The sequence below is a fragment of the Girardinichthys multiradiatus genome, chromosome 1 (assembly GCF_021462225.1).
Source record: "Girardinichthys multiradiatus isolate DD_20200921_A chromosome 1, DD_fGirMul_XY1, whole genome shotgun sequence".
Taxonomy (NCBI): Eukaryota; Metazoa; Chordata; class Actinopteri; order Cyprinodontiformes; family Goodeidae; genus Girardinichthys; species Girardinichthys multiradiatus.
Window position 1 is genome coordinate 35,927,918 of NC_061794.1, and position 13,248 is coordinate 35,941,165.

The 13,248-nt window shown below is 41.4% G+C and overlaps 1 protein-coding gene across 7 annotated transcripts in view; it reads right to left on the bottom strand.

Moving 5' to 3' along the window:
• LOC124865884 (ankyrin repeat and SAM domain-containing protein 1A-like) overlaps nt 1-12,832 on the bottom strand; it is an 85,605-nt gene extending 72,773 nt beyond the window's left edge. For 3 of the 7 annotated variants that reach the window (XM_047361403.1, XM_047361396.1, XM_047361380.1), the window contains exon 1: nt 12,306-12,832. In XM_047361403.1, the coding sequence (XP_047217359.1) occupies nt 12,306-12,484 (179 nt within the window). In that variant the 5' untranslated portion in view covers nt 12,485-12,832. The remainder of the gene's footprint in view (nt 1-12,305) is intronic. The other 4 variants (XM_047361428.1, XM_047361412.1, XM_047361386.1 and 1 more) reach the window with 2 other exon arrangements.
• Between the last annotated feature and the right edge of the window lie 416 nt (nt 12,833-13,248).

Sequence of the window (13,248 nt, forward strand, 5' to 3'; positions counted from 1 at the left end):
AAGGGCATGAGTCAGACTGGTGCTCCACAATCCACTTCATCCTCTTACTACAGCTCAAAACCAACCTAACCGAGGAATGGAGCTTAGGCCCACAGCAGAGGTAATGGGCAAAACAGAGTTGATTTGGATGGAGAGGGAGGCGGGGGGACACACATTCATGGGAACTGGTGGAGGAATTCCTATTTAAAAGGCTGAGCTAATCCTTAATTTGCCTGTGGGGATGTCAGTGGAATGAATCTAGAGTGTGCAAGAGATTCTGGGGGGGTTGAATTTGGCGTTTTACAAACCCTGATCGTTACGCCTGGAGGAATAAAATCAACATACAGGTGCATCTCAGTAAATTACAATGTCATCAAAAGGGTACCAAGAGCCCATGGAGTTAACCAGCAAAGGCTTACAAACGCACTACATACCAGGGAAAATCTTTATAATTTTGAAAATAACACATTTTAATGCAAATTCAATATTTTCAACTGCTTGTGTGAGCTGGAGTCACATTTCCTGCACTGTAACTGTAGATCAATAAGAAATAGCTTTTTTTCTGTGGTCACTTGTGTTCAAAACATTAAACTCAACCCCACCACCCTGACTATGACTGATTTTACAATTCATTTCTAAAAGTAAAACCCATATGACAAAACTTTGCTACACACAGAGTGCTACCATATGCTTAAGCGTTTATTTCCATTATTTACATAATTATGGCTTTATAAAATTTGATTTTGGAAATAATTTGAGTATTGCATTTGACCAGTTGAACAAGCTTTGCTATCCCTGTTGCTTTCGCACTTTTTTCTACTGCATTTCCCTTCATTTTTGTTTCAATGGATACATAACCAGTTAGTGGTGCATATTTATTTCTTTTGCTTAGATGAGCAAATACACAAAAAATAAAGAGGAAATTTACTTAACTAATTTCTATTGCTAAATAAATCCACATCAGACTTAAGCCAAAACATATAACTAAATGTTTGTTTATGAAGTCCTGGGGGCTAAATTCATTCAGCAGTCCCTTAGGGTTAATACGAACCCAGATGAGTATGGACCCTGCATCATAAATGGCTTTATCCGTCAGTCTATTAGCGGTGTGACCACACTGCCAGGAACGAGTCCACCCGGGGCAGCGAGCCCAGCAGAGATTGGCTCATGTCAGCCACCGTTGGGGAAATTGGCTTAATTATGCATACTGCTGGCCACTGTAGGAACCAGATGACCTGCAGTGAACCTGAGCATCTTTATCTCAGCCCAGATTGAAGCACCTGCCAGAAGTCTCCATTTCTGATGAGTACAAGACAAAATATTGCAGCCAAGAGCAACACACTGCAGTCTATTATCTGTAATTGAATCAACAGAGAACGTGATAGACATAAAAAAACAGGGAAACTTGACCTGAAGTTAAAGAAATGAGTGAAATGGCAAAATGGCAGATGACTCCATTAAGGACCAAATATTCTACAAACTAAAGACCTATGATTGTATTTTATAATTTACAGCCTGCCCTGAACATATGCTAAGAAAATACTTCTAATGAGACAATTCTGACCGTGAGGTTAATGCATCAGGCGTCTCCCTGGAAGAAATTGGAACAGCTCTTTATTACCATAAAATCCAAAGTAAGATGAGTAAGATGAGTCATATGTGTCTGTTACTTTAAGAACTGACAAAAACATAAAAAAATGTATCGCCATTTTCAGATTTATTAGTGCACATGGCCAGTTAGCCTTTCAACAGCACAAATTATTAACTTGGCTAAACTTAAGGAGAATGCGGCCATTGTGTTCAACGTGCTGCCTCACAAACACGCCTTCAATATGGCTCCCAGTGCCTGTGATGTGACTGGGAGTATTACAGAAGACCATTTCCCTTCAAAGTGATAGAAGACACAATGAAAAAGTCTACATAAGATAATACTGCAATACAAGACAGTGTTTTTTGTGTTAATTAAATGCATCAAAATTAAAAATGTGCATTCACTTCTCTCTGAATATGCATCAACAAATCGATACATATACATATACCATATATAGTTGAATTCACACATGGAGATCATCTTGTAATCTCTTAATTGTTGCATCTCTACTTGTAAGCGAGGAAAATGTACAGTCGCTTTGCATAATTTTTGTCCATTTTTCATTTGCTGCTCCTAAACTACAGTTCCTGCTTTCTGAAAGGATTTTGAAATTGTATCCTATGGACATGAGCTGCTTAGTAAAGCATTCTTGATATGTTCCGTTTTAACTGCAAAACTGATAGGAAATTGTAAAAATGGCAGCAACAAAAAAAAAGCCCATCCGAGCATGCAAGCATCTTTGAAGACTTGCCGGACTGGGCTGATTTTCCCTTGAAAATTTTCTTACCGTTAATCAGCAGGTTAAAATACTGAAGAACCCACAGTTTTCACAGTTCATAAAATGTATCAAACCTGAAAAACCACATTTGTTGCTGTCTAAATACGCCTCAACAAACATGTTCTTTTCTGCTCTTTGCTTTGAGTAAGGTAAAAATCACAAAGGTTAGGAACGTGCATAAATTCATGCTTTCATGCATAGTCTTGCCATCTCTTAATTTTCAAAGGGATCCAAAGCTATGCACCTGCAACATAGTTTTTAAAGTCAATATTTGTTACAATTAACTGTTGAACTAAAATAAAACTTACAAAAATAAGTAAAATAGTGGAAAAGCCAAAATAACATTACTTAGTGAATAACTAAAAATGTTTCTGTTTTTCTTTTAGGCTGTAAAATTATAAAGTAACTTTTTAAACAGGGTAGAAAAACTCAGCAAAGTAGAACGAATCATCATCAAAATAATTGATGAATGCCGGCCGCAGTGCAGGTTACAACCAAACTCAGCTCACACCTTCCCCTACTTTACACCTACTTGTCAATTTGGCTCGGTGACCATCTTCCCATGTGACTCCTAGGCAATTCTGCTGATGAATTTTACTTTAGGAGCAGGTTCATTTCAACAAATTATGCCTGCAGCAGGAGGCCAATAACTCTCTTACTAACCAACTCTGACTATGGTGTCAAAAGTAATGTTGATCATCAGTTCCCTGGTTAAAAATGGCAAAGTGTAAAAAAAAAAAAAATTAGTTACAGCAACTTAGGTCAAACCCAAGACTTTAAGACTTCACAGGCAGCATTTCACAGGACATCTGTTTTGCAGCAAGAGGTGTGAAAAACTGCATTTGCCTCACAAGCACTGATCAGAGCATTCTAGCAGGGTTTTACAGAATCAACACGATTTTCAGAATAAAATAAAAAACTTGAGACAGCTTCATAAAATTGTTTGCAAAGAAAGAAAGAAAACAGCCAACAAGGACATCTGTCTTTCAGCAATTCTACAGTTATTTCAGTTACTGCAAAACAATTCAGACCAGCCTCAAAGGGAATCTCTGTCATTTTTGGTTTTGAAATAAATTATCTTGTTCACCTTCAGCTGAATTCTTGCAAGCTGTATTTTTAGTAATGCTGACAAATTCGTTTTAAAACCAGACTTTCTGTATGATACACTTTGCATAGCTGACTATTTTGTTGAAGGCTCAGCTAGTTTACAAGAACCATCAGCAAAATCGACCTTTAACCAAACCTTCTTAAAAGCTGCTTTTGTGGCCATGAAACTGATCTTTCCCATTGACACCCTGTAGTTAAAATTAATAATGTGCTGATTCCATCTTTTCCTTTTCTTTGACATTCTTGGTCTTAGCCCAGAGGTGTTATATTCGATTAAAAATAGCAAAGTAAAGGGGACTCTCATAAGAAAAACCTGTAATATTTGCCTCCTGTGTGGACAGCAACAAGTGCAACAAGTTCAAAGTCTGAGGGTGGAGCAGGGGATGGCCTGGGCTCAGCAGGTGGGCAAGAACGCCGCTTAGAGAAGCAAAGTGGGAAGGAAGGAGATGCCAACCAGAAGGCCATATCGATGAGGAAACATCTAAGCTGCTTGATGTAAACAGTCAGAGAAGACGCATGGAGGCCTGCACAGGTTGGGACTGAGCTGCAGCTCACCTCTGACTGCAGACTGCAGTATAACCTTTTTCATGTGTTATTTCAAGCACAAAAGATTGGCGAGAAATCTACTTAAAATTCAGTAAACAGACATGTTCTGCAATACTTCTCATAACTTTCAGCTTCAAAACAGGAAGAATAGAAAGCTAGAAATATAAAAAAACAAACCACTTTCTGCTGAAACCCACAGAACAAACTGACAAAACTGTTAAGATTAAACATTTACCAACATGTTTTTTTTTTTTTTTTTACCAACATCCCTTTAAGGCACAGTCATAAGATTATTTTCTGTTCCATTAAACTTCAAAAGAGCTTCCTCTCTACAACTAACTCATCTCCAAAACTTTGACCCACTTGGATGAAGTCTATTTTTAGCCCACAACCATGAAGAAGGCTTCAGCCTGCATGAAGAGGACCCTGTATTTGTCAAACACAAACACACATCTTTGGAATCCATCACTGCTGAGCTCCATTCTGCATGCTTTCTGTGACTAAACAAACATAACACTCAGAGGAGAGCATTCCAAACTTAGATGCTCCTGGAATGCTACCATTGCGGTGTTAGATTTCCCAGCTACCACTACACCCTGCAGCTAATGTCTGTTTCAGTTCGGAGGTCAACAGATGATGTGCTGTGACCACTGTGGGTGCATCTAACCAGCCATCAGGAGATGACCCGATGGAGCTTTTCCTGGAATGCAAGTGGTTCGAAGTGCCTTGTGAACACTTTAGGTTCCAGTGCAGGAACCTTTTCCAGGAAGAAGGGAGGTTTTCTAGGTTTTCTAGGAGTAATTGGTATTTTGGTTAGTAAACAACACTCAAACTCATTAAATCAGGTTGAGCATCACAATGTTTTGCAGAAGTGGCCAGGTATCAATGTGTAGAAGTAGTCGGTAAGGCTGCAAGAAAGAAAAAAAAATTATGTGAGCGCTATATTATTGGTAAATACTGTGATGACAATATCAGTTGCAATAAAATCACTTTTCCGTCACTCCTCTCTTCGTCATCTGTGCTTCTAGTACTCTGTGAACTGTAGCATCACGGGCACTGTAATGTGTCCTGTGTCAGCTGTGAGTATGTTCTCTAATGAGACTTCATCTAACAGGCTGAATATCTTATTGGCATGCATAATGTGCATTCCTGACACTTGGAATATGTTATCCAGCAATTATTGCATTCCACAGAGTCCCACCTAATGCTAATATTGTGCACACTGTGCAGCAGTTGAAAAGGCAGAAGGGGGCCCAGGGCTTTGGGCTGCTCCTGGGTAACCCATGTGGTCCAAATGTGAGAAAACATAGACGTCTCCATTGGCAAAATTTGTTTAAAGTTACAGTAACACATCTTCAAAAAGTTTGAAGTGACATTCCATAAGTTCTAAGCTTTTTTATTATCATGACCGCAGCCTTCGCTGAACAAAATGTTGGCAGGACCTCCTGTGCATTACCGGATGTATTCTGCATAAACAGCACTGTTCATGGACACATGCCTGACAAATGGCATGGCTAAAACAGTAAGTTCAAAGAAATTATGTTGCATGGGGAAACCAGTCTGGGTTGCTTAGTGGATATGCACCTTTTGTGTCAACTCTGGAAATGTCTGTTTTCCAGTCAGACGTTTTAGCCTCTGTGAAGCGTGTTCTGCACCCCTACAGCGAGCCTGTCATTTTGACCCACATCATCCCCACACTGCAACATCACACACATACAACCAAACATCTTCATGAAAACAGACTCCTGTGGGATATTTTCTTTTTTGTTGGATGCAGATGAACAGCAGCAACATTCTCTCAGTTAACAAAGTGGATCTTCCTGGTATGAGCCAGAAACTGTGGATGAAACTGGATTCCCAGGAGTTGCACCCAAAGCCATAAAAATGATAACCACTCCTTGATATAAACAAGTTTTTCTTGAGTGTATTTAGAAACTGGTTAGAACATATTATTTAACAGACCTTTCAGAAAATCTGAGTCTGCAAAAACAAAAAAAAAGCAGTTCCTTTTTCACTTTCAAACAGGCTCCTCTTAATAGGTGGTCCAGTTCTGACCAATTGACAGGTCAATTTTCAGTTCTCTAAACTAGAAAGTATAGAAAAGCCTCAGAATGGTTTTCCGGGACTGATATGAATATGAAAAGCACCATCCCGTGGCTTGTCAGCAGGACAAAGAACATGGCTGTGAGGTAGAGAGACAAGTCTTCATCTGGCTAAGCTCTCAGAGTGTCCGTCCAAGACTCCATGCATTCCTCTGTTAATTTCTCCTCAGTGGGCAGCCGCTCGCCCTGCCAGGGACTTGTCTCACCTCCGGTATAACAGCAGCAGCTGTCTGAGTTAGGACAATCTGGGCCAGGAAGTACAAGAGAAAATTAAAATTCTTTCACTAAACTTGTGGGAAAATTGGAGTGATGGGACCCTTAACAAAAACATCCAATATGGAGAATGAAAAACACAGAAGACTTCATTTCTAGTAGATACAGGGTTTTGCAAAACTATTCAGACTGACTGCACTTTTTCATTGGTTTGTGTTACAACTACACGTTATTTGGACTTTTTGTAAGAGACAAAAAAAACACAAAGTAATGCATAATTTTTAAGTAGAAGGGAAAGAACCCAGACACCCCTGAACAAAACCCAATGCATCCACTTTGTAAATACAGTTTGCCTGTGTGTAATTCAGAGTGTATTCACACTTGCCACTTTTGGTCCGCTTTAAACGGACTAGAGTTCGTTTCCTCCCATGGTCCGGACCTTTTGCGCAGGTGTGAATACACTCAAGCGAACCCTGGTCCAGACCAAACAACCGGACCGAGACCCACTTTTTGAGGTGGTCTCGGTCCGTTTCCAAACGGACTCTGGTGCGGTTCGCTTATGGTCTGTATACAAACCGGCTCCAATCCGAACCAACTACAAAAAGCGTACGTCTCTTTGGACAAAGGTGTGTGTTGTAAGGTAGCAACGCTACTGGCTTGTTGTGGGACAAGGCACGTAGAGAACGTCGGCGTTCAGCACGCATTCTCCGACGGGGTTCCCAGATTATTAATGGAACGTCTCAAAGTCTGTGTTGAATAAGCTGCTCTTCAGCCTCACAATAATATTGCAGCTGTAATAACGACACAAATATGCAGAACACAGGCGCTGCACGCAGTACGTCTACAACTGTTTTCCTCAATTTCCGGGTCTGTGCTCTGTCCCGCCCCCCCGTCATTTCTGTCCAATGGGAACAATGATCGTCACCCGCGTGGCTTTGTTTACAAGTAATAGTTCACTTGCAAAAAGTACAATGTGAAAACAAACCGCACCAAATGAAAAAAATAAAGTTCGCTTTTGGTCCGGACCAAACAAGCGGACCAAAGGATGTTCCTGGTGGGAATACACCCTTATTCTCTGTAAAAATACTGCTGTTCTGTCGAGAGTACAGTTCAACTGCAAGCCTACCAAGACCAGCCGGGAGAGGAAAGAATTAGCCCAGGAAACAACCAAGAGGCCCATGGTAACTCTGGAGGACCTGCAGAGATCTACAGCTCGGGTGAAATGCTGTATTCCATTTGTACTCAGAAGTCTGAATTTCCAACCTAGGAAATTTCACTTAGAACGCCCCCGAAAATCGGAATTACAAGTTGGAAAGTCGACCATACCACATTCAAGATGGCTGCTACTCGCATCAATAATAGTACAACTTTCTTACTTTGATTGTTTTTAGCAGTTCGTTATGTAACATTTAGTCAGTCGAACACATACTAATTTACAGTGTTTATAAGGCGAAATGTTCCAACACAGTGTATATGCATGAAATTCCATGTAAAACAGTGTTTATTGCCATTGTTATTGTTGTAACTGCAGGAACAAGCAGGAAACTGGAACGCTATAACTAGGAGATGACGTAAACTCCGACATCCCAGTACCGACTTCCAAGGTTAATGGAACGCAGCAAAGGAACCTGATCAACTAATGGTTGTGCACTCCACAAATCTGACCTTTACAGATTAGGAAGCCAAATGAAGTCCTGCTTGCAGTTCACCACAACTTTTACAGGGCACACAGCAAACATTCAGAAGAAGGTGATCAACCTAAATGAGACCAAACTGAATGTTTTTTGGCGTACATGAAACATGTGGGGAAAAACTAACACTGCACCTAACTCTAAACACACCTTTCCCATGATGAAAAATAGCAGTGGCAGCATCATGCTGTGGGGATGCTCTTCTTTGGCTGGGACGGGTAAGCTGGTCAGAGTTGAAATGAAGATGGATGGAGCTACAAAGGTAGTCCAGACCCAAATTGATTTAGGTCTGGAAGGTAGTCCAGACCTAAATCAATTTGAGAATCTGTTCACTCAAGAGCGCTGAATACAAATGGATGCCACACAATATTTAAATACCATGTATCGGTTTCCTTCCACTTCACAATTATGCTCTGATTTGTATTGGCCTATCACATAAAGTACTAGTAAAATACATTGAAGTTTGTGGTTGTAATGTGACCAAATGTGGAGAAGTTCAAGGGATATTGATACTGCAAGAACACAACTGCACAATGGAGGCCACAGTCTAGCTTTCCTTATTAACGAGGTCCTGCTCACAATGTTGTTGTGACACATGCCGAAGGTCAGCCTCTATCTCACAGCAACGGCTGGGATACACTCTCCTGGGAAAGCAGGCATCTCGTGGAGCAGAGCTGCACAGCGGCTGCACAAAAACCCTGCAAGCCCCAACATGTGGCCCATTCCAGGTGAAGAACGCGAGAAATCTAGTAGAAACACACACCCTGGAAGAGCAGCGCTGAAGTCAAGTGGATCATGTAGCACAACGTGTGGATAACTCTACCCAGTAAACAGGTTGCTACCGCTGACTAAGACCACAGCACACTGGTTCTCGCAGCCAGCAACTGAAACAATTCCACTTGTAACTTTACATTCACACAAGGTAGTCTCTGTGTGTTTGTGTCACAGCAGCAGACGTGTTAACAGTACATTTACTTTTGCACATGGGCATCAAAGCAAATGTGGGCCCAGATTGACCAAAAAACAGCAGCCTTGAACACTGCTCTGACAAGATTACAGGCTTACACTTCCCAACAAGGATGGCGAATAGGTCACAAATAGATTCTGATAAATGAAACAACAAACACACAAAGCCACAAATTGGACAACAACTACTTGTAGAGGACTGTATTGACATTTTCATCATGCAGACCGAATCAAATGTCATGCATGGCAGCAGCAATCCCAGAGGCTCTCCCGTGGTCAGTACTACTCATATGTACAATAATCTCAGGTGTCCACAGGCACTAGTGGTTTATTCACTTCCTGCACAGCTCAGGCAATTATTTCTCAGAGTTCCCATTGCCAAACATTGATTGCTCAAGACATAGCAGATGACACAATGGACTGCAGTATGCCCACAGATCAGAAAGTGAAAGAAGGAGCCAGCCTGGACTGCATGACATTTCTGAAATGGATTTCCGATTAGAAGAGTTTAATGTAATTATCCTAAGTATGCTGTGCAGTCTGCACTGAGTAACGCATTGATGCAGCATGTGGAGGTTCACTTTAACACTTCAGCCTAACACAAAGGTGTCTGGCATTCAGGCCCCAACATATGTTTATGTTTAAAGAAACAAACATTCACTTCTGGGCACTTTAAAAGTTGGCAAGACAGGAAGGTTGTGGCTATATTTCAATATCCTATCATCATGCAAAAGTGTTCGCCTTCAAATTTTGCCACTTTACAACCACAAGTGTTTTCTATTGGCATTCTATGGGATTACTAAGATGAAGTAGTCATCTTAGTAGTAGCAGCAGAAGGAAAATAAAATATTTTAGAAATAAAAGTCAGAAAATATGACTTGCACTTGTACTCAGACCCCTTTACTCTGATAGCCCTCAACAAACTACAGTAAAACTAATTGCCCTTGGAAGCCACCTTATTAGTAAACAGAGTCCATCTGTGTGAACATTAGTGAACACCCAGCATCATGAAGAGCAGGAAAATGCAAGACAAGCCAGGGATAAAGTTCCAAAAAAGTATAAAGCAGGATTTAGTTATAAAAAAATATACATCAGTCCTTCAAAAAATTGAAACACTATTGCACAGTTTTAAACCTACCAAGACATGGCTGTCGTGCACTGGGGAGCATTACACAGAGAAGCGGCCAAGAGGCCTATGGAAACTCTGGAGGAGTTGCAGACATCCACATCTCAGGTGGGAGAATCTGTCAGAACAACAATGAGTCATGCACTCCACGAATCTGGTCTTTAGAGGCCAGGAAGAGGGTCATTGTTGAACGAAAGCCACAAGCAGTCATATTTAAAGTTTACCAAAAGGAGACACAGCAAACACGTGGAAGAAGGTGCTCTGATCAGAAGAGATCAAAGCAGAACCTTCTGGCATTCATGCAAAATGCTATGCGAGACGAAAGACTAACACTACACATCACCCTGAGTACACCATCCCCACTGTGAACGACGGAGATGGCAGTATCATGCTGGAGGGATGTTATTCTGCAGGAGGGACAGGGTAGCTGTTCAGAGTTGATGGGAAGATGGATGGCGCTAAATACAAGGCAATCCTGGTAGGAACCTTATAAGAGGCTGAAAAGACTCTGACTGGGGTGGAGGTTCACCTTTCAATAGCACGATAACCCTACACATACAGACAAAGCTACAATACAATGATTTATATCAAAGCACATAGATGGATTTGAACACCCTATGCAAAGTCCACAATGGAATCCAACTGAGAATCGGGGGGAACACTTAAATAAATACTGTTTATACACACCGTCTAACCAATGTAACTGGGCTTTGGCTATTTTACCACGAATGGACAAAAATATCAGCCTCGACACTAGTAGAGACGTACTCCAAAATACTTGTGTGAGAGAATAAAAACATGGCTTCCCAAGGTTTGACTCCAGGTGGCTAAACGCAAATGCACATCTCCATTGTTGCTCATTATGTCAAACCTGTTGAAAACAACACACCATTTTCCTTTCATTTGACAATTATGCAATACTTTGTGTTTATAAGATGAATTCCCTGCACCCTCTCCTCAAAACAAAATTGAGGCTTATGGTTGTAATGTGACAAAACCTGAAAAAGTGAATACTTAGTAGCATTTCCTTACATGCTCCTTCTAGTTATTCATACCATAAACAGGCATTAGAAACTATGAAGAACATTCCAGAGATTATTTTTGGCACCTTCCAAAGTTGCATATAACGAAGGAAATCCAAACAATATATCACCAATCGGGTTGTGATGAGCTTGTTTCTAACATAACATCTGCAGGGCAAAGTGAAACTGAACTTATCACATCTGCTGCCTATACCTTTGTGTTTTGTCTTTAATGTACGCAAAGTAAGACCTTAGATATGGTTGCAAATTTATAGGTAAACCCTCTCTTCCAAATCCACAAAGCAGGTGTGCGCAGGCTGTGTGTGGACAACACTAATGGGGGATTAAAGACTCAACCATTAAGGTAGACCTCTCCTACCTAGCTTTTTGGGTGTGAAAACCCACATCAAACATGAATATTTCACTTAAGACCTGTCAATGTAGCCACAGCTAAAAAAGAAAATCTGAGAGTTTATACCCACTCAGCGGCTTAGTACTGCAACCGGCTGGTGAATAAAAGTTTCCAGAAGGCTGAATAAACCTAATATGAAAATTATAATTGTATTTCGCCCTCGCCAAAGTCAATTCAATCTACACTGTGTGTAAACAATCAATTATGGATTAGTACCTAAGAGATGAGGCTGTTTTCTAGTTGTTTTTTTAGGTCAGGTGCAATAAAAATATGTAAATGTTTAGCACCTTACAAAAGGAACACATTTAACAGTCACAAAGTATTTTGGGGTGGGGGCCTCTAAGGTGACAACACAAAGCTCATTAAATGGGAGGAAAATGGCACTTATTTGTCTATATTTATAAAAATGAAAACAGATGTTTTGCAGTCTCAAACAGCTTTTCTTACAGGAAAGCCATTTTTTAGCTTTTTATCAACCCATCTACCCATCAACTCTAACCCCCCCTTACACCTCCATAAAATAAACTGAAGTAGGTGGTTATAATGTGTACTTTAGACCGTCTGCATATAACAGTAGACGGACAATGCGCTAACAAAGAGGCACGCCACAGCTTCTGTCCCGCACAGGTTCAGGTTGGGTTTGTTTTGACGAGGAAAACATTCCTGTTTAATGAAGTACTCCTCTATGGAGCTCTAACAGTGGAATGATAAGACAGTGTTTGACAGGAACAATGCCGGTGACTGCCTGCCGTTCAGTTATCCCACAGCCTACCTGAGCAGACTGGAGAGCGGATGGGAGGAACTTCCGTGGCTGCTGCTGCCTCCGCTGTTGCCGCTTCCTGCGCTCCCATACGATCCGCCTGCGGATTGTCGCTTCCCGGATAAAAGCTTCTCCACCGCGGCTAGGTTCCCGGTGCGCGCCGCATCCAGAAGCTCCTGCTCCTTCCCCATCGCTAATCCCAGGGAAAAATAAAGTCACTGGGCGCTGGGGAGAGAAGGGGGAAGAGAGAGGGAGAGGAGGGGAGGGGAGGGGGGGGTGGTTGTAGGGACTGAAATTCCTCAGCGACTCTCTCTTTCTTTCTCCCAGCCTCAAGTTATTCCTCAATGCTGCAAATGTGGCGAGGAAACAAAAGCTTCCCCCCGGCCGCCCTGCTGGATCCTTCCGTCCCGATCCACGACTCCGCTGGCGTTCAAGAGGGGAAAAGTTTCGCTCAGCAGCACGGTACCATTATCGAAGCAAACTTCCTCTGACCAGTCTTACGAGCGTCGTCCGTCACTTCCTCGAAATTGCCCTTTCTTCATCTCCAATGAAACCCTTCAGACGCACACAAATACAGCCCCAGCCACCGCCGCCCCTCTCTGCTTCACATAGGACAGGGATGGGTAAAAGCAAGATGGCGCCCCTTGTGACCATACGTTAGGAAATGTTCGGTTAGGCAGGATTATCCCATCCAGCGACTTATCAATCTACCTTTTTACGTGTCTTGTTAAGCATGTTCGGACAGAGGGAAAGATGCTGCTTCCTGGTTTTGCCAGTATCATACAAAAGAAAGACTAGATTCTCCTTATAATGAAGACTTATGTTAATATGTATGACAAATATTCTCAAATCTACGGAAGATGAACATAAATAGAACATAGTTAACATTATAAATTAGCATATAACTAATTTAATTCCATTTTCAGATTTTTCTGTCAGGTTTTGGGTCATTTTT